We start from the raw sequence: 22712 nt of genomic DNA, 5'->3' as shown, positions 1-22712 counted from the left end.
TAAGAGAATTCAGCACCACCAAACCAGCTCTACAACAAATGCTAAAGGAACTTCTCTAAGTGGGAAACACAAGAGAAGAAAAGGACCTACAAAAACAAACCCATAACAACTAAGAAAATGGTAATAGGAACATACATATTGATAATTACCTTCAATGTAAATGGGTTAAATGCTCCAACCAAAAGACACAGGCTCGCTGAATGGATACAAAAACAAGACCCATATATATGCTGTCTATAAGAGACTTACGTCAGACCTAGGGACACATACAGATTGAAAGTGAGGAGATGGAGAAAGATATTCCATGCAAATGGAAATCAAAAGAAAGCTGGAGTAGCAATACTCATATCAGATAAAATAGACTTTAAAAAAAAGAATGTTACAAGAGACAAGGAAGGACACTACATAATGATCAAGGGATCAAACCCAGAATAAGATAGAACAATTATAAATATATATGCACCCAACATAGGAGCACCTCAATACATAAGGCAACTGTTAACAGCTATAAAAGAGGAAATCGACAGTAACAAAATAATAGTGGGGGACTTTAACATCTCACTTACACCAATGGACAGATCATCCAAAATGAAAATAAACAAGGAAACAGAAGCTTTAAATGACACAATAGACCAGACAGATTTAATTGATATTTATAGGACATTCCATCCAAAAACAGCAGATCACACTTTCTTCTCAAGTGCGTACAGAACATTCTCCAGGGTAGATCATATCTTGGGTCACAAATTAAGCCTCAGTAAATTTAAGAAAATTGAAATCATATCAAGTATCTTTTCTGACCACAAGGCTATGAGATTAGAAATCAATTACAGGGAAAAATACATAAAAAACACAAACACATGGAGGCTAAGCAATACGTTACTAAATAACCAAGAGATCACTGAAGAAATCAAAGAGGAAATCAGAAAATACCTAGAGACAAATGACGATGAAAACACGACGATCCAAAACCTATGAGATGCAGCAAAAGCAGTTCTAAGAGGGAAGTTTATAGCAATACAAGCCTACCTCAAGAAACAAGAAAAATCTCGAATAAGCAATGTAACCTTACACCTAAAGGAACTAGAGAAAGAAGTATAAACAAAACCCAAAGTTAGTAGAAGGAAAGAAATCATAAAGATCAGAGCAGAAATAAATGAAACAGAAACAAAGAAAACAATAGCAAAGATCAATAAAACTAAAAGCTGGTTCTTTGAGAAGATAAACAAAATGGATAAACCATTAGCCAGACTCATCAAGAAAAAGAGGGAGAGGACTCAAATCAATGAAATTAGAAATGAAAAAGAAGACATTACAACAGACACCACAGGAATAAAGCATCCTAAGAGACTACTACAAGCAACTCTATGCCAATAAAATGGACAACCTGGAAAAAATGGACAAATTCTTAGAAAGGTATAACCTTCCAAGACTGAACCAGGAAGAAAGAGAAAATATGAAGAGACCAATCACAAGTAATGAAACTGAAACTGTGATTAAAAATCTTCCAACAAACAAAAGTCCAGGACCAGATGGCTTCACAGGTGAATTCTATCAAACATTTAGAGAAGAGCTAAGAGCCATGCTTCTCAAACTCTTCCAAAAAATTGCAGAGGAAGGAACACTTCCAAACTCATTCTATGAGGCCACCATCACCCTGATACCAAAACCAGACAAAGATACTACAAAAAAAGAAAATTACAGGCCAATATCACTGATGAATATAGATGCAAAAATCCTCAACAAGATACTAGCAAACAGAATCCAACAACACATTAAAAGGATCATACAACATGATCAAGTTGGATTTATCCCAGGGATGCAAGGATTCTTCAATATACGGAAATCAATCAATGTGACACACCATATTAACAAATTGAAGAAGAAAAACCATATGATCATCTCAATAAATGCAGAAAAAGCTTTTGACAAAATTCAACACCCATTTATGATAAAAACTCTGCAGAAAGTAGGCATAGAGGGAACCTACCTCAACATAATAAAGGCCATATATGACAAACCTACAGCAAACATCATTCTCAATGGTGAAAAACTGAAACCATTTCCTCTAAGATCAGGAACAAGACAAGGATGTCCACTCTCACCACTATTATTCAACATAGTTTTGGAAGTCCTAGCCACAGCAATCAGAGAAGAAAAAGAAATAAAAGGAATACAAACTGGAAAAGAAGAAGTAAAACTGTCACTATTTGCAGATGACATGATAGTATACATAGAGAATGCTAAAGATGCCACCAGAAAACTATGAGAGCTAATCAATGAATTTGGTACAGTTGCAGGATACAAAATTAATGCACAGAAATCTCTTGCATTCCTATACACTAATGATGAAAAATCTGGAAGAGAAATTCAGAAAACACTTCCATTTACCACTGCAACAAAAAGAATAAAATACCTAGGAACAAACCTACCTAAGGAGGCAAAAGACTTGTATGCAGAAAACTATAAGACACTGATGAAAGAAATTAAAGATAATACAAACAGGTGGAGAGATATACCAAGTTCTTGGATTGGAAGAATCAATATTGTGAAAATGACTCTACTACCCAAAGCAATCTACAGATTCAATGCAATCCCCATCAAATTACCAATGGCAGTTTTTACAGAACGAGAACAAAAAACCTTAAAATTTGTGTGGAGATACAAAAGACCTCGAATAGCCAAAGCAGTCTTGAGGGAAAAAAACGGAGCTGGAGGAATCAGACTCCCAGACTTCAGACTATACTACAAAGCTACAGTAATCAAGACAATATGCTACTGGCACAAAAACAGAAATATAGATCAATGGAACAGGATACAAAGCCCAGAGATAAGCCCACGCACCTATGATCAACTAATCTATGACAAAGGAGGCAAGGATATACAATAGATAGATAAAAGACAGTGTCTTCAATAAGTGGTGCTGGGAAAACTGGACAGCTACATGTAAAAGAATGAAATTAGAACACTCTCTAACACCATATACAAAAATAAACTCAAAATGGATTAGAGGCCTAAATGTAAGACTGGACACTATAAAACTCTTAGAGGAAAACATAGGGAGAACGCTCTTTGACATAAATCACAGCAAGATTTGTTTTGATCCACCTCTTAGAGTAATGGAAAGAAAAGCAAAAAAAAAAAAACCAAATGGGACCTAATGAAACTTAAAAGTTTTTGCAAAGCAAAGGAAACTACAATCAAGATGAAAAGACAACCCTCAGAATGGGAGAAAATATTTGCAAACGAATCAACGGACAAAGGATTAATCTCCAAAATATATAAACAGCTTATGCAGCTCAATATTAAAAAAACAAACAACCCAATTCAAAAACGGGCAGGAGACCTAAATAGACATTTCTCCAAAGAAGACATACAGATGGGCAAGAAGCACAGGAAAAGCTGCTCAACATCACTAATTATTAGAGAAATGCAAATCAAAGCTACAATGAGGTATCACCTCATACCAGTTAGAATGGGCATCATCAGAAAATCTACAAACAACAAATGCTGGAGAGGGTGTGGAGAAAGGGGAACCCTCTTGCACTGTTGGTGAGAATGTAAATTGATACAGCCACTATGGAGGACAGTATGGAGGTTCCTTAAAAAACTAAAAATAGAATTACCATATGACCCAGCAATCCCACTACTGGGCATGTACCTAGAGAAAACCATAATTCAAAAAGACACATGCACCCCAATGTTCGTTGCAGCACTATTTTAAGCCAGGTCATGGAAGCAACCTAAATGCCCATCAACAGACGAATGGATAAAGAAGATGTGGTATATATATACAATGGAATATTACTCAGCCATAATAAGGAACAAAACTGGGTTATTTGTAGAGACATGGATGGATCTAGAGACTGTCATACAGAGTGAAGTAAGTCAGAAAGAGAAAAACAAATATCGTATATTAACGCATATATGTGAAACCTAGAAAAATGGTACAGATGAACCGGTTTGCAGGGCAGAAATGGAGACACAGATGTAGAGAACAAATGTATGGACACCAATGGGAGAAAGTGGCTGGCGGGGGAGGGGGGTGGTGTGATGAATTGGGATATTGGGACTGACATATATACACTAATATGTATAAAATGGATAACTAATAAGAACCTGCTGTATAAAAAAATAAAAAAAGAAAAATAAAAAAAAGAAATTATTTAACCTAACCTCCTTTCCTCTTTTTTAGGTATTCTGTGTCACAGCTCATATCATACTGACAGGATTTGGTTGGTTCTGTTATTGTCTCTTATCCAGAAAGGTAAGCTTCATCAATACAGGATAAATATCCCTTATTTATCTTGTTATCCTCAATTTATAACTGAATGTTTGGCACACTGAAGGTACTCATTATTTATAAGTGCTTCCTTGATCAACCCAGAATCAGGCATTTCAACATGGCGAAATGAACACTGGAATAAGAATCAAAAAACTTAGATTCTACTTTCAGATTTGCCACGGTTAGCGGCGACATAATATTTCTACTCCTCAATTTCTTAATTTGGCAAATTAGATGTGTACCATTCGCTTTCTAAGATCTCTTTTAATTGTAAAACTCAATATGAATTTTAACGCCAACCCCTTTATTTTATATCACAATCCTCCAAATATTTAAAAGACATGCAGTGTATACTTTGTTTTCTAACCACCAGTTTTTTCAGGTTTGGTGGGGAGAGGGATGTGTAGATGGGGATTGTTTTTAGATCTGTATCCTTCAGATAGTTTTTTACCGGCAATTCTAGTTTGGCATTTTCTTTTGTAATGTGTGATGCTTAGGACAATGCTTAGAATACTTTAGCTGCTCTCCGACTAGGGCAGAATGAAATAGGACTTTTATGAGAAATAGACTAGACTTCCATTAGCGCAGTTTAACATGTCTTATGGGGGTTTAGCACTCCCATTATACCTGCTGCTTACCACTATATTTTTAATTATCGAAACTGCTTAGACTCTTTATTCTTCTTAAATCCTGTTGCCTCTACAGCTTTAATACGTGCCCTTGAATAAGATGTATGGCTGTGCCAGTAAAGACCTGCCACCTTCCTATAAAATAGAAAGAAACTGGGATAGAGAGAGAAAAAGACTTCCAGGACATAAAGATCCCAGACAGGACTGCTAATATGCTAAAATATGAACACAGCACGTATTTGTTTTCTTTACCACTGTATTCCCAGCACCAAGAACAATGCCTGGGGCAAGAGAGATGCTCCCAAAATATTTGTTGAGTGAAGAGAGAGAGCTGAGAAACCATACCCTCAGGGTCCTTTCCATCCTAGTCCCTCCCAAGTGTTTACTGAGCTCGACCAGTGACAGAAGAGTCCCCAGCTATCCCCCAGGCAGCTCCCAGCCTGACACAGATTCAGAATAAAGTGACACCAGCCACACACCTCCTCGTTCTAGGCAAGTCTTTGGAAAATCGTTACATTACTGGGTTTCACTTCAATATGTATCTGATTGTGAACAGAGGTATTAAAGAAGTCATATGACAAAACAAGTTAAAAGTTTACTTTCCAAAATTAGGACCCATAGAGAGAAACTAATGATAGAGGATATTTAAGAGAATATGGGAGTCTGATCTTCAGGATAGGCCGAGTCAAGTTTTCTTTTTCTACCTTTGTTTCCTGTCCACTGGGTCTGAAGCACTTCTTGACATTAACACGAATACCAGACACAGAGAGACCTCAAAAAATGTGTGTTTCAGCCCAAATCACTTCCCGTGTAGGCAGCCCTTCTGAGAAAGGCTCCTCCACGTTCTGTTATTTTTGCTAAGGCTACTCAGAGGCCATCATGGGTCTCTAACATCTAAAATATCTAACTCTTAGACGTGATCTCTCTTACAAAATACGCCTATATAAATATAAGCAAATAATACTAAAAATAAAAAACACAAAAATTAAAAAAACAAAAAACAAACTTTCTCTCAATTACATACAAACTTTACCTAAATAAGAAGCAAGAGGTTCATTCTTTTTGGTAGACTCAACATTAAAGGTCGTGTTTTGGGGAATTAGGATTTGATTAGCCTTCTGCATGACGACTGTTCCATTCCAATCATAGGCTCCTACTGCTCCAAGCATGACCCAGTCCTTATATCCAAATAGAGAAAACAATGATATTTAACAAAAATAGTAAGAGCAAACACTTACATAGCATTAACAATATGTTAAGTACTGTTCAAAGTGCTTTACATATATTAAATCATAAAATCGTCACAATAATCCATTGGGCTAGATGCCATTATTACCACTTCTTTTACAGAAGAAACTGAGGCAGAATAAGTAAATTACCCTAGGTCATACAGTACAATTACACACTGAAATGTCAATATTCTTGTGCAGGGACCATGGTACCATTTCTTCCATCAGCTACAAAGGATATGTTTTCTAATCTTGCCTTTCTGCTTTATGACTGCTAAGAAGCCTGGGTCTTGAACATGGAATTCTAGCAAGACCCTTGAATACCTTGACACCAAGAAAAAGATACATTCCATATCTTTAGCAAATATGTTAAATATTTTATTTAGCTAGATGTATAATTATAGAAGGCAGACCTCAAACTGTCTGATTCACAATTATTAGTACAATGTAGTGAGCTGTGTATGATAACATGCTTTCCTAATAAGAAGCCTGTGAAATGCTGTTTCCTATTTGGATTAGAAACAACATGGTCTGAATAACTGCTCATGCCATGAGCTGCAAGTTGCTCCTGTAATGCTGATGTCTGGGTGTTGACTTTGGGAAAGGAAACCTCAAAAAAAAAAAAAAGTTTTCTACCAAGTGGTCAATGTACCTGTGAATAATGAGCACTGAAGCCGGTCTGAGACATTTCCATTTCAAAAGAAGCTGCCGACTGGTCAGCTGTAGCTGTAACAGAGGAGAATTGCCTTTAGCACACTGCTGATTTGCAGAAGAAGAGACCTAGTACAAGTCTGTGGTCTTGACCAACCAGAACTTCTAGCATCTTTAGGGCATTTTCAGCCACACATTTCTCAAACTCAAAATTCCTAGGTAGGGCTGGGTGGAGGACAGAGAGGGTTAGCAGAAGGGCTGTGTCTCACATTCCTGACTTAGTTTCCCCATCCTGGCTGGAGGAGTTGAATTAATCCTTCTGTTCTTATACTCTAGCACTCTTACAGATCCTATGGAGCTTTGGATCAACGTGGCTGAAAGCTCTGTGTCTCACCCTCATGCCCTGGGAATCCTCCTGAGATTAGGCTAAACTTACCTGATATGTCACAGGGATAATAACATTTGATTCACATATTTAAAGAGGTTTCTTTTTTTTTGTTTTTGCGGTACGAGGGCCTCTCACCCCTGTGGCCTCTCCTGTTGCAGAGGACAGGCTCGGGACACGCAGGCCCAGCAGCCATGGCTCATGGGCCCAGACGCTCCACGGCGTGGGATCCTCCCGGCACGAACCCGCGTCCCCGCATCGGCAGGCGGACTCTCAACCACTGCACCACCAGGGAAGCCCTAAAGAGGTTTCTTGATTCTACCAGCCTCACTTGCATTTCCTGCCCTATGTCAATCTCAGAATTCCATTGTGTGATAAAGGGTTTAGGGATTCTTGGGTTGGTATTTGCTCTGATTTCTGGCTGTGGGTGTCACTCACAGATCAGGAGGGGACTTTCTGACAGGGCTCCAGGTCACATGCCGTTCAAACACGCTTTTTTTTTTAAAGATCCTGTGCCCATTTTGAAGCTCTTTACTGAAACACAGAAATAATCCAGAGCATTCTATGGGAGTGAGCTGCTCTCAGAATATTCACCAAGCCAAAGCCAAAGCCTCCTAAGGGGATTAAGGGAATGTTGATTAATTTGCTTTCAGGAGGGAGTTACTGATTTATTTGGCCTTGCTGATAAGTTAAAAATAGCACATAATTTTTTAAAAGTCAAACTACTCTTTCACTGAGGCATGAGAACAATCAAATTTGTGAAACCAAACTTATTTACTAGTTATTTACCTGCATAAATTTGTTAACAAATACATCAGTAATTACCTTTTTATAGGACTAGATTAAATGGGGAAATCAATCAAGAATTCAACTATATCATTTTAATCTCAATACAAATTGCCCTCTAATTTAAATGACTGAGATGCACTTTAACTTTAATTTGAACCTTTATTTTAGGCCCACAATGGTGTAAGGTGCTTTCTCATTTATCTCTGCAAGATCAATTATAAGAATGCAGTAGTGGAGACCTACATAGTTCCAGCACCTTCCCCTGCCGCTGTTCTGAGAACAGAGAGAACAACTGAGAACAGAGAGAAGGAAGCTCTGTGAAATTCTGCCTGCTGAATTGGCATCTTGGCAAAGCACAGTGTACATGCCAGAACTTCTTAATGTCAGCTCCTCCCTGGACTTGTTCATGGGTGTTGTGATATCTACTCTGACCACTGTGCAGCTTCTGGTTAGGAATTTCAGCATTTTTCCCAGTGCTTGATGGGAACGGGAGACAGTAGTTTCCTGATTTTATGGGCAAATAGCTGGTACGCTCACCTCACTAGGTGGCACTGTCCTTCAGCAAGCATGGTTTTCACAATTGCTGCTAGTTGTCATCTAAAGATAAATGTTGATAGGAAATGGAGATTTCCACAGTAACAAGGAACTGAAGCCCTTTTGGATGTCATTGTGAAAAAAGTCAGAAATAGGCTAGTAAAAACACTGCTTTTGGTTAGCCCTGAAAGTGCAGCAATGAAGATATGGGAGACATTTTTAATCTGTGGAGTTCCTCATAAAATGATTTTGTTTTTAAATATGGAGACATTTCTTGGGTATGTAGGCACTTCAATGTATAACCCTAACCCTAACCTTTAACTCATGGTGTAGTTAGGTTAGAATGAATCTGAAAATGTCATTTAAGGCAAATTGATCCCTCCTCTACCTGATAGCTGTTACAGGATTCATTTCTACAAGTCTTAGGTTATATTTGCTTGCTTACTTAAGATGAGATTTAGAAATGAAATAGAGACACAGATGTAAGCAACAAATGTATGGACACCAAGGGGAGACTGAGAAGGTGCTTGTAAATTTCTATGTTTAAGATGAAAAACAACAGTCCTCAGTGTGTCCTGTCCTCACAAGGACAAAGTCAATAGGATTCAGACAGAGCAGAAGAGCAGAACCGTCTGGTGGTTTCTCATCCTAGGTTGAGAAAAAAAGGCATGTTCTCTGAGTCTCCAGATTATCAGAGAATGTGAAGGAAGAGGCTTTTTCAGTTTGCCTGGCATAAAAATTCTGAAGACTTCTTTTTTTTGTCAGGGAAGATCTAGTTCCAAAGTACATTGTTCCTTGACATTGTCTACCTAAGGCAGAGGAGGGAATGCCATGACTCATTATCCCCAATGGCCAGCTGCCGTTGAAAAATCAAAGAAAAAATTTACAAAGAAGTAACATGACTCAGACAAATATAGTGAACCAATGTTTCACTGCCATGGGTCTTGAGGCAGAATTCCATGAAGACCTTTAAAATGGACAAGGAGAAAAATAGGAGAAAATAAATGAACAAAGAAGTTATTATACAAGAACTGTCCCACAGAAGCCCAAAATGAAAAACAAAGACAAAAACAAAACTTGAGTTAGTGTCTCCATTTTCTAAACCTGTGTCACAGAAAAGGAATAAAACACATGGGCACATTTTTGTTCTTGTGTGTCTACACTGACCATTGTTTTCATCTGGCCCTCACATCAGTACTGCCAGGTCCTTACAAAGAGAGCTGCCAGCAGACACAGTGCTATGTGAAACAGCCATCTATGGACAGATTTATATAAGAGGACATTGTTCCATGGTGGCTATTGTACACAGTAAAAACGCATTAGCCACGTGGTAGAAATAAATACCAAAACCAATTACGTTGAGTTTGAATTGTAGAGAGAATATTCAGGCTTATGAGAGCTAGTCATACCTTCCAGGGCAAAGATTCTTTCTCCCAGAGCTTCAACAATAGTGACTAGTGCCAATTCATCAGAGACATTGAAGAAATGCTTTTCCGTGGGTTCACTTGCAATTGATTTTATTTCCTCCACAAATTTTTCAGTGCTTAAATTTCCTCGATTATAGCTGCCAAGAATCTAAGACAACAAAAACAGCAAGAATATCTTTTAAATTCTATATGTTAAAAAAGAATCTCAAGCATTTTGTCAATAAGCAAGAGAGTGTATAGTACTGTGGCATAATGAAATTTTTATGTACTTCCACATTCTTAGAAGGGTAATTTTCAGAATCTGTAGAATATTAACTGTTATATTCTATAATTGCTGTAGGAAAATATAAAGGGCATCTTGTATGTTTGCAAAAGTTTCTTCTCTGGCATTCCTGTGTCCCTGTTTATCAACAGCTGTATCTTTAAAGTCTGATAGTTCAAAAGTAATGTTACAGTTTCTGAGTGTTTCTGATATTATTCCAGTCAGTGACATCACCATTTGCTGGCAAAAGCAATTAGCCAGTGAATTGCTTGATCTCAAATAGGCAGTACTTCCTGAAACTCTTACCAAGGGGAAGTCAGACACGTATATTTTTTAAACAGATGTTGGACTAAGTAGTAGTCTAACTTGGCAATTTAGAAAATAAACAATTGGGACATTCCTGTCTGAAACAAAATGCTCAAGACGGGGGCATTCTTTTAAATAGAGAAGAGAGAGAGGCAGGAATTATCTACTATAGTTAACCATAATTATTTAGATCTTCTAGCGGGTTTTCTCAAACATTTAGTTTTAAATTTTTTAACGTAAGGTTTATTGAGATATAATTTATATACAGTAAAATTCACCCTCTTTAGATGTACAATTCTATGAATTTTGACACACCTACACAGTTGTGTTACTAACACATCGAGATTAGACTATTTCCATGACCCCAAAGAGTTCCTTCTTGCCCTTTTGTAGTCAGTCTTCTCTTCCCTCCTGGCAAGCACTGATCTACTTTCTGTCCTTATAGCTTTGCTTTTTCTAGAACATTAAATTTAAGGAATCAAATAGCATGCCGTCTTTTGTGTCTGGCTTCTTTCACTTTGCATAATGCTTTCAAGAGTTATCCGTGCTGTCACATGTATCAGTAATTCAGTCATTTTTACTGTTGAGTAGGACTCTACTATATAGAAGCACAATTCATTTGTTGAGGACATTTGGGTTGTTTTCAGTTTCAAGTGATTAAGAATAAAGCTGCTGTAAGTTTTTGCACTTAGGTTTATGTTTTATTTTTTCTTGAGTAAAGACCTAGGAATGAGAGTGCTGGGTTCTATAGTAAGTGTATGTTTAACTGAATAAGAAACTGCCAAAATGTTTATCAGAATAACTGTTCCATTTTGCCATTTTACCTTTCTGACCAGTGATGTGTGAGAGACCCAGTTGCTTTGCATCCTTGACAGCACTTGGTTTTATCAGTTTTTTTCTTTTTAGCATTTTTTTTTCAGTTTTAGCAATTCTATTGGTGTGTAGTGGTATCTCATTTAATTTACATTTCCCTAATGACTAATGGTATTAAGACCTGCTTATTTGCCATAGTATTTCCATTTTTGGTGTGGTGTCTGTTCAGATCTTTTGCTAATTTTTAAGAAAATGGATTGTTTGTTTTCCTGTTATTTAGTTGTGAGATTTTGTATATATTGGGTTGGCCATAAAGTTTGTTCGGTTTTAAGTAAAAATAAAAGACAAATTTTAAATTTTCACCAAAAATTTTATTGAACAATGTATTCACTAGCTGAACGAACTTTTTGGCCAACCCAATATTCTGGATACATATCCTTTATGTGTTTTGTAAATATTTTCTCCCAGTCTATATATTGGTTTTTCCTTTTGTTACAGGATCATTTGAAGAGTAGAAGTTTTTAATTTTGATGAAGTCCAACTAATTTTTTTATGTTGCATTTTTTTCTTCTGAAAAATTTAGTTGTTAATGTAAATATTTCTTAATATTTAGAAATGTATATAAATATGAAAATGTTCAAGTTAAAGTAAATGAAAAAATCCTTTAAAAATAATATGTAGGGCTTCCCTGGTGGCATAGTGGTTAAGAATCCGCCTGCCAATTCAGGGGACACGGGTTCGAGCCCTGGTCTGGGAAGATCTCAAATGCTACAGAGAAACTAAGCCTGAGTGCCACAACTACTGAGCCTGCTCTCTAGAGCCCGCGAGCCACAATTACTGAAGCCTGAGTACCTAGAGCCCATGCTCTGCAACAAGAGAAGCCAGTGCAATGAGAAGCCCACGCACTGCAATGAAGAACAGCCCCCGCTCACCGCAACTAAAGAAAGCCCGCGCACAGCAATGAAGACACAACACAGCCAAAAAGAAGTTAAATAAATAATAATAAAAATAATATGTAAATTAAAAATGCAAAAAATTAATAAAACCCAACCCGATGTGTAGATAGGACATTTCTATTGTTTTTTTGTTTTTGTTTTTGTTTTTTTGCAGTATGCGGGCCTCTCACTGTTGTGGCCTCTCCCGTTGTGGAGCACAGGCTCCGGACGTGCAGGCTCAGCGGCCATGGCTCACGGGCCCAGCCGCTCCGCGGCATGTGGGATCTTCCTGGACCGGGGCACGAACCCGTGTCCCCTGCATCGGCAAGTGGACTCGCAACCACTGCACCACCAGGGAAGCCCCACACGTATTTTTTAATGTTAGATTTAGAATGGTAGACTTAAAAACTGACATTTTTATTAAGATGGGTACAGATTTTCACTTGCAGAAAAACAATAACTAAAATTATTGTTTTCAGTGTTGTTGTTTATAACCTACAACATACTTGTTTATTTGTATCATAAAACGCATAATGGTTTAAGATCAACAACTGAATCACTGTAATGTACGCTAAATGTTAATGTGACAAAAGGAGTTGGGCACCAAGTAGTCAAGCAGCAATTTCATTGGTTCTCAAATTTTCCTTCCTAGTGAGAAGGGGGTGGGGGATTTATTCCTGGCTCCTTCCCCTTGCTGGAGGAGCCCAGAGGAAGTACTGCAGCATCTGAACCCCTCCTAAGCTCCCGGACCACAGCGGAGTCACTCCAGTGCCCTTGTCAGTTTTGTAGCTCCTACATCTGTAAAACGTTCTTAGAGGCAAAATGCCTCACTGTATGTGACTAACTTTGAGCTGTTTTGAAGAAAGCACACTATTTAGGAAAACTAGAGGTGGCTCTAAGACAATTGGCACACTGTTTGGGGAGTTTTTTTGATTTTTGAAATTACTCTCAACTACTATGTCCAGATTTATGTAGGAAGATCTATACCAGCAGCTTACAAATCGAACCAGAACACAAAAACTTAGCTCTTGTTTATCTGGCTGAAAAGCAAATGCCAAACATCAGAAGTGGTTTATATTTGAACAGAGGCCACTAGTGCTTTTCCCACTTTAGCTGCTTGAGGGGTAAGAGAATTAATGGAATGGTAGTAGAGAATTGTCCAAATAGAGAGGGAAAACCCAAGGGCCACTTGCTCTTATTACATTGAACAAATCCTCTCTCATTTAAAAACAATTAAGATGCTCTTCCTATAGTTGGGTATCTCACCATAGCTGGATGTACATGCCCTAGACTAAGGATGGACAAGGCAGTCTCCGAGCTCTGGAGCCTCCATTCCATCCATGGTGTGGGTTTCAGGATCACTGGGGCCTTGCTCAACACCTCACTCTCTGCTTGGTCTTCTCTGGACACATTGGCAGACTCCCCTTTTGTCAGCAGTTTTGCTATGCATGGATTTCTTTTAGATTTATACACATTCCGTATGGTGTGAAGCCTTCTGAGTCCCCATTGATTTACCTAATTTATTCTGTAACTTATATATATGACATCCTGGGCTGAAAAGTCACTATTTTTCCTCCTTGGTTCCTATTTACCATATTCTAGATTCACTATTGAATTGACAATGTTAACTTCCATTTCACTTACAAGTTGATGTTGTTGAAAATACACAAAAACTGTAAAGACTCCTGGACTATGTGTAATTTAGGTTCTTAACTGTGATGTAAACATTGCCAGATGTTTAGTGCTCTATGTCACAGGACAGAGACAAATGGGTAAAGTTCAATGGGGAAGATGCCAACTGACACACTTAATAAAAGTAAAGTGTATAAATGTAATATGGGAGCATATATTTAGAAGAAACTATAAGAGAAAAGAATTCCCTGGAATTACTATCACTTGCATCCAGTTTGAACTACTTTGCATCACAGAATGAAAATGAAAACAGGGAGAAATGTATTTTGATCCTTCACCCAAGGGTCTGGTAGCTGGTAAAAACATTATTTTCCATGAATCAAAAGAGATACAAAATAATACTTAAAAATTACTTCTGTTTCACTTAATACAAATACGTCAAGCCCAGGCATTTGGTGTTCTGCTAATATTTACCTGGAATAGACATTCAGAATTGAAAGTCCCTTGAGGCAAATATGTCAAATGTAAAGTGTAAGGCTCATTTACATGTAGCACAGTGCCTTTTGTGTGCAAATGAATGAAATTCTAAGATACTTTCTAAGTTGCTTATTTTCATTTGAATGCTGTAGGTGATACACTTTCACAGCCATTATAATCCCCCGCCAGTATCATCTAAGATTAGAATCTGAATATAAAACAGTCTCCTGGGCTTCCCTGGTAGCGCAGTAGTTAAGAATCTGCCTGCCAGTGCAGGGGAGAAGGGTTCGATCCCTGGTCCAGGAAGATTCCACATGCCACGGAGCAACTAAGCCCGTGCGCCACAACTACTGAGCCTGCGCTCTAGAGCCCACAAGCCACAACTACTGAAGCCCGCGCGCCTAGAGCCCGTGATCCACAACAAGAGAAGCCACTGCAATGAGAAACCCGCGTGCAGCAATGAAGACCCAACGCAGCCAAAAATAAATAAATTTGTAAAAAGAAAAAAAAAGAAGAAAACTTAAAAAACAAAACAAAACAAACAAAAAACCCCCCCAAAACCCACCAGTCTCCTGCTAGCAATGTCTAATATCCTCAAGTGACAGAATAGAGACCATGTAACAGGGTCTCCAACCAGCTTAGCACCCTCACCAAGTCTGGATGTTTCACAGGAAATGTGTGCAGTTTTATTAGAGAGTGCTTATACTTTCGGTAATCAACCTTTTTTGAGTGTTGTCTCCCCCCAAAACATATGTCTCTGGTGTTCAGGATCAAATGGTGGGGGAAAAAAAAGATGGAGGGGCTTCCCTGGTGGCGCAGTGGTTGGGAGTCCACCTGCTGATGCAGGGGACACGGGCTCGTGCCCCTGTCCGGGAAGATCCCACATGCCGTGGAGCGGCTGGGCCCGTGAGCCATGGCTGCTGAGCCTGCGCGTCCGGAGCCTGTGCTCCGCAACGGGAGAGGCCACAACAGTGAGAGGCCCGCGTACCGCAAAAAAAAAAAAAAAAAAAAAAAGATGGAGTAGGAGGAATAGTCCAGGAAATAACAGGGCTACAGACCCCCATGAACATTTGATCTCATGCATCATGAATAGACGTGGAGAAAAGTCTGAAACCTTTCTGTGTGAATAAACAAAGAGAGAAAGTAAAATAAATGGCTTATTTCCTAGGCACAAACTAAAAAAAAATATAAGGTTCACTGAGGAAAAAATATGAATTAGGAAAATAAATAATTATTGCTAAAGTGAAAGTTTCCTATTCTTTGCTTATACCATTTCAAAGATCAAGTTGACGCTAATTCACTGATTAAAATGGGAAAGGAACTCATGAGTTTATGGTTCTCCAGGAAGATTAATGCAATCATGAGACCTCTTTTTGACCAGATAAAAGGCAAAGTATGAATGATCAACCAGGGATACAACAAAGGGAAATAGAGATTTAAGGGCAAGAAATACTGATTATGTAGCCAGATACAATGCAAAAGTGATATAAGATTCACTTAAAATTAAGAAGCAATCCATTGATAGATACTTTCTTTCCACTGAAGTTTCCCAAACGTTGTTAATGCTACTGATGGTTAATTCAGCTCATGGCCTGCATCTATGGGACCTGGAATGCTAGACTATATCCTCTGGGAAGAAAGTGAACAAATGATGGCACCTCTGGTACCCAGTTGTGTGGGACAAACTGGGCATGCGCTGGCTTTGCATACTAAAGAGACCAAGCATAGACTCTAACTGTGGACAGTATCTCTGAGTGAAGCCTGAGCCATATGGAATTATTCTCAACCACCAAAAAGATCAAAATAGCTATAGTAACAGGAGAGGTAATAATCGATTGAATAACAGTTGGCAAAAGATAACTTACCGAAGTAACAACAAAGGGAAAGAGAAATAATGAGATGTTTTAATTTTTATTTTTTTTTTACATCTTGTACCCCAAATGAGAAAGAAAATGTTGCAACTGTTTACAACCTAGTTATCTTGGTTATAAAATAAGAAGTACAGTCACCTTGCCCCAGGGAAGAAGTGAATCAATTGTGTGTTCTGGGACTTCATCAGTGATGAATTTATTTTTCTTCCCTACCTACTATTGGTGGAGTGTCTTTCACTGATCACACTTTTGAAAGAGAAAAAGGAAATATCACTGATTAAATGCTGAAAAACAATTGTGGGTAATATCTGTTGTTACTATAAATAAAAGGGATGTTGTTGAAAAACAATTTTGGTTGAACTTTTAGAGTTCTGAACTCTTTTGTTCTCTGACTTATTTAAAAAATCACTTTAAGAAACTCCCCTCCCCCTAGGCTGAGGCATATGCCTTCCTCCCTCCATCCCTCCATCTCTTCCCCCTTCCCCTTCCTCTTTTCCCCTCCCTATTTCTGTCCCTTTCTCTCTCTCACCCTTCCTTCCTTCTTCTTATGTATTTTCTCCCTTCTTCCTCCTTTTATCTTTCCTTATTTTCTTCCTTCCTTTCTTGTAGTGATCGTTTGCTGAGTCTCCATTTGCTTGGCACTGTGTCGGGTGCTGAAGACACAAAAGGGGCAAGACCCAATCCTGCTCCCATAGAGTTTACTTCCAAATGGAGAAGTTTCTGTTTTTCAACCTTGTTTGTGTAACTCTCATAAAATAACCATGATATGCACACAGCTTTTCTCTTCACACCACAGCCTGAAAGCCATCTCTAGCCCTGTACTTACAGCTATGGAAAACCGCTGAATGCTTTCATCGTCACAGTCCTGGATGACCTTATTCAGTTGATGGTTGTCATGGGACTCTCCATCAGTCACAATTACCATGACTTTTTTAACCCCTCTTCGGGCACCCCGGGCTTCAGTGAAAGCCTCTTTCCTGAAATAATCACAGACAAAAGGGCAGCAAATAAAACACCAGCCCAAGGTTAGGCAAAGTGATAAACAAAATGAAAACACTGCCAACTCCAGGTAGCCCAGTGCTTTCCCTCCAAGATCAACATTGTTGCCCATTGTTCAAGCTGGGAGGCATGATGCTCATTGTTTGTAATAGTTTAAGACTTATTCCAGATGATGGAGAGGTTACCATTTTGCCAGTCACCATAGATCCCATTAACAAAAGGCAGCAGTCTCTCATTCTTTGGAAACTTCAAAGGGAGAGTGTGACAAGCATACAGCAGATTTAGAGAAGGTCAGATTTTAAATACTTTCCCAGTCACTCCTTTTTCTGTAAACACTCCTTCTCTTGCTTGACAGGCCTCTTTACTTCTGCTTTTGGCAGAGCTTTTGCTTTAGTCCTCACTTCCCCCACCTACTCTGACAGTCACAGAACAGCTTGGACATCCTGTAAGCTACGGAGGGGGCATGGGAGAGAACAGAGTATTTGCATGGCTGTGAGTGCTTGAGAGTGCGCTTGGATGTGGGGTAAAAATTCAGACATAGGAATTAAAGACTGCAGATGGCAGTGGTCTGAGTCAGTGACAGAGTAGGCTTCTGGGGGGCAAGGAGGCTTTGGCAGAGCTATGAAAGTCTGAACTAGGTTTTAGGACACAAGCTGCTGGGGGTGAGGTGGGAGGAGGTGGCATGGAGAGAAAGGAAAAATGCTATAACCTAACTTCAAAGAAAGGAATTTTGATTTAATTCAACAAGCACTTATGGAAAGAGATGGAAGATATGGGAAACTGACAATTTTTGTTTGTTTTGTACCTTCTACACACACACACACACACACACACTCACTCGGGCACACTTTCCCTCCATTACTTTCTTTTACTCAACTACTTTCCCCTCTGGAGCCTTGGAAAAGAGGAGTACATTTTACTTAGGACTGAAACAGTGAATGGATTTCATATAATATTTTTTAGATTTTGGTGTAAAATACAGCAATCATTGTGCTGAATAGTCATTTTAAATATTTTACTTTGGTCATAAGGACAAACAGCTGCAGCTGAGATATACCAAAGAAACACCTGTCTTTCACCTTCCAACAGTTTGCCACAGTACCCATTAGCTCTACTGTAGATATACAGTAAATGCACAGTAGTGGGTATTTTGTGAGCAGGGAGAGAGGATCCTTGTGATGTGAGCAAGGCGATTTTATCTGTGTTTATTTTTTCCTTTAAAAGGACTAACAGCAAATATGACAAGACGTTAACAACTGTTGATTCTGTTTGATGTGTACATAGGATTTTGTTGTACTGTTTTTTACATTTTAAAATTTTCCTAAAATTTTCAAAAGAGAAAAAGAAGCTATTTAAAAAAAATATATTGATCACTGGCAAACTGTGTGTCTCTGTCCTCTACACCACACAAACAGACTCTCTGAGTTCTTTCTATGTACAGACAAAGGTGAAAAATAGATGTTAAAGGCTAGTCTCTGAAGTTTGGACATGGATATGATAAGATTTAATCCTTTTTACAGTTTTAATTCCTTAGAGGATCACCAAAACTTCCTAATTCTCTTGAAGATCAAGGTCGTAACTAAATGAACATCAGCTGAAGGAGATGACTAAACCACCTTCCTTAAAGAAAACCTGGTAGCTCTGAAACCAGGGCTGGCTTTCTACGGCAGAGCTCTTGAGTATACCCTTTCTGTTTCAAATTTCTTCAGCAAATTGCCCTTGACCCCCAATTACCACCATCCAGTATTCTTTCTTTAAAATAAGCATTGACTTCCCTGCATGTTTGTAAACATTAACATATCCCAGGAGAATCCCTTTCTTTGGGACAGGAGAATCCAGGCCTTATGATTAAACACTGTGAAGCAATGAAAAGAAAGAAAATTTGGGATAGGGTTAAGGGGACACAAAAATATTTTGAACTGGGAGACACTGAAAATGGAGGTAAAGGATTCTAAAAATTTAGAAATATTACTTACAACGGGTCCTGCCTGAAAGGAATAAAGAACAATTAAAAATAAACTTAAGAGCTTCCCTGGTAGCGCAGTGGTTGAGACTCCGCCTGCCGATGCAGGGGACGCGGGTTCGTGCCCAGGTCCGGGAAGATCCCACATGCCGCGGAGCGGCTGGGCCCGTGAGCCATGGCCGCTGAGCCTGCGCCTCTGGAGCCTGTGCTCCGCAACGGGAGAGGCCACAACAGTGAAAGGCCCGCGTGCCGCAAAAAAAAAAAAAAAAAAAGAGTACTTAGTAATATCATTATGGAGTCTTATTTATATACAAAACTCAATAAACTCTGTGTCCTACAGCTAGACCCTCTGTGAAACACATAGGCAAAAACCATATAGGGACATGGTATTTAGAGTGGTATTTATGCAGGAGCAAAAGCAGCCAGAATATTTCTTCAGTTAGCTTTCAAAAATGAATATTCATATTAAGCGGTTGCCTTTGGAAAACAAAGTTCCCTACAGGCTCAGAGCTTTCAAAGAACGCTCTGATTTACTTTGAAAGTGCGGTCACATTTAGTCAATTATTTAAGAATGCACACTCAGCACACCTAAACGTGTGCACTTTTGTGCATACAAACTGGTGATCTACGGGCAGGTAAATGTAAATTTACCCCATCTGTTTGTGGTTATTTTTCTCATGGGCCCCATATAACTAGAACCACACGCTTTTCTAACATTTATGAGTCTAAAGCTGCACATGAAATTTTAAATTTTTGAAAATCCAACCCATTCTTTGGAGTATTCATATTAACTGTTTCAGCCCCTTTAAAACACTGATCTTAGCAGGCAGGTGAAGTGAGGCCGTGGGTAATCAACTCTTCAGAATCAGTTGAGTGTCCAGAAGTTGAAGGCACTTAAGAGAAGAACCCTTAACATTAGTCAAACTGACCATTAGATTTCCTGTGATTTTGGTATTGTTTAGTTTTTGTTCAGAAGCTTTCATGATGATTAAGGGGAGAAACAGCAAAAGATAAGAGCTGAGTGAGATCAGATAAAATACAGTGAAGGGGAGCTGAACATTGTAAGGAAAGGACAGTTCTGTAGGTTCTTACAGAATGAAATTCAACCACAGGGTGGGTTATGTGTGCTCCATGAAGGAAACTGCAGAAGGGAGGAAGGGAGGGATGTGAATTAGAGGGAATTTGGAGAAAGCAAGGAAGAAAGAGAGAGAGCACGAATCATGAAATCCTTTCCACTTCTTTTTTTTTTTTTTTAAGATTTTTTTTTTGATGTGGACCATTTATAAAGTCTTCATTGAACCTGCTACAATACTGCTTCTGTTTTATGCTTTGGTTCTTTGTTGGCCATGAGGCATGTGGGAACCCACACCCCCTGCATTGGAAGACAACGTCCCAACCGTTGGACCACCAGGGAAGTCCCTCCACTCCTTTTCAATCTTTTCAGTGAAAATGATTTCAAATAAGACAACATTTAGTTTGCCCTCTTAAAACCTCTTATTTGAGAGCTTCAATAACCCTAAATCCGTAAAATTTAAATCTGTAAAATGCTGTAAAATTATAGACATATTAGGGTATAGATATATATTGAGTAGAAGCGGACTGATATTAATCCATTTTTTTAGATTGAGATTCCTAGAGGCTGAAAACAAAGAATAAAAGGAAAAGATATTACCTAATATTATGTCTTAGTACCCAAGAATGTGATGCCATAGACTACAGCGATTTTTTGGACTGATTCTCCATCAGTCAAAGCCTTGGAATGAGAGGAAAGATAAGAAGAGTGATGAGATTGTAATATAGAAAAATTTGATCCTATAACTATTAGTTAATCAGTTGAATCTCTTTTCAACAAAATGGCTTTAAATATTGCTAAGGCAACTGTTCAATTAATACTCCAAAGGGCTAGATCATAAGCAGTAATTTTTGCACAGTCTTTTACTTTGGCTTATTTTTTTATCCATATACCTTGCTGTGTCTATTCCAAGGGCTGTCATCGTCTGGCGGCCACCTCTCTGGACTATTTTATTTGCTGCAACAAGCACCTCTTCCGTTGATGAGTACTTATTGAGGTTGAACTCATGGGTTACATTTTCTCCATACTGTACAATTCCAACCTGAAATACCAAGCCACTGTGAGTTATCCGTCTAGCAGACTACCCTGTTTCAATTTTTTTGCGTTTAAACATATGCATCAGATGTAATAATACATTTTAGTCTTTCAGATGAGTTCAAAACTCTATCAGTACACAAATCTTTCTACTTTGACAGTAATGATCACTGCCATTTGTGGATGCCAAAGAACACAAATGAAAGTGTTGTTATTAAACCTCTCAAAGGACTGGCTTATCTCTTCAACAGTGTTTACTGAATGACTCTGGTAAGCTTGGGGAGGGGGTAGAACATGAAACTGACATGGCCTCTGCCTTCATGGAGCTTCTAAACTAGAGGGAGAGAGAGATTAAACACAAGAATCATTTAAATACAGGTTCAATCGCAAACTGTGAAAAGGGCTGTAACAGAAAAGCTATTATTGGCAAGTATAACCTAGGAGCCTAATTTAAAGTGAAGGCTCAGGGAAGGCCTTTCAGAAGTGATATTTGAGACTTAAAAGACATGTGCTAGAAGGGTGGAGACCTGTTCAGATGGTGGCTGAGAGGGAGGATGGGGTCCACACAAAGGGAACTGTGTAAGTGAAGAAGCTGAGTTGGGAAAGTGGTAGGTGCTCTAAGAACAGAAAGAAAGTCAGTGAGTCTGGACCAAGCTAGGAGGGGAGAGTGGGGCAAGATGAAGTTGGAAGCATAAGCAGGGGATGTATCTGGCAAAGACACACATGTGCTTCCTGCTTTATGTAGCTAAGCTGTAGCGTCACATCTCCTAAATCAGCCCTTCCCTCTCTTTTCTTGTTCTCTGTCTTCCCTCTCTTACTGCCATTCTCCTTTCATTCTTTCTTTCCTACAGGTTGGATAATGCAGGCAGCTAACTGCAGAGCCATCATGAAGGAAAATGACTTAGAAGGTTAAGTGCCACTGCTTCGATTTCCCTTGCTCCATACCCTCTCCCACCCCTTGCCTATTTTCCTTATCCTTTTTCTACACCCTCCTTTGAAGGTTTATGTGAATCAATAAACTAAACTATATCAAGAATTGTGCCTGAAGTTACTTTTTGTTTAACCTTCCTACCCCAAAATTAGGGACTCAGAGAATCCTTTACCCAAAGGAATGTCTTTTTAATGTACGAGTTCTGGGCACTTCGTTTCTTAGGTAGGGGAAGTAATTTGAGAAAGGGCTGCTTTCTTTCCAGGCAGTTGTCTAGTTTGCCCATTGTTCAGCCAGTCCTATTTCCAAGTCTGATCCTATTTCCAAACGGCATAAATGATCAGCATCTACCTTGTACCTCCCTTGATGTCACTGTTGTCAGAAATCTTTAGGCTTAATTATTTCTCTGATTTATAGATACATTTCTACAGCTTGGTCCTTTTGGAAACCAAAAGCATACCCTGGCACTTGCAGAAACAAATAAAGAACT

The 22712-nt window shown here is 38.7% G+C and overlaps 1 protein-coding gene across 1 annotated transcript in view; it reads right to left on the bottom strand.

Annotated features, from left to right (window-relative positions):
• ITGA1 (integrin subunit alpha 1) overlaps window positions 1–22712 on the bottom strand; it is a 174910-nt gene that overhangs the window by 58732 nt on the left and 93466 nt on the right. Inside the window, exons 7-11 of the mRNA XM_022597745.3 lie at window positions 21153–21301; window positions 17052–17202; window positions 9912–10077; window positions 6796–6869; window positions 5948–6092 (exon numbers count right to left, since the gene is read on the bottom strand). Of these exons, the coding sequence (XP_022453453.1) occupies window positions 5948–6092; window positions 6796–6869; window positions 9912–10077; window positions 17052–17202; window positions 21153–21301 (685 nt within the window). The remainder of the gene's footprint in view (window positions 1–5947; window positions 6093–6795; window positions 6870–9911; window positions 10078–17051; window positions 17203–21152; window positions 21302–22712) is intronic.

This window comes from Delphinapterus leucas, chromosome 3, assembly GCF_059928025.1.
Source record: "Delphinapterus leucas isolate spDelLeu-1000000601 "Yukka" chromosome 3, BTC_Dleu_Yukka2, whole genome shotgun sequence".
NCBI lineage: Eukaryota > Metazoa > Chordata > Mammalia > Artiodactyla > Monodontidae > Delphinapterus > Delphinapterus leucas.
The sequence above is the reverse complement of the archived record's forward strand: the minus strand, read 5'-3'. Positions and strand labels throughout refer to the sequence as shown.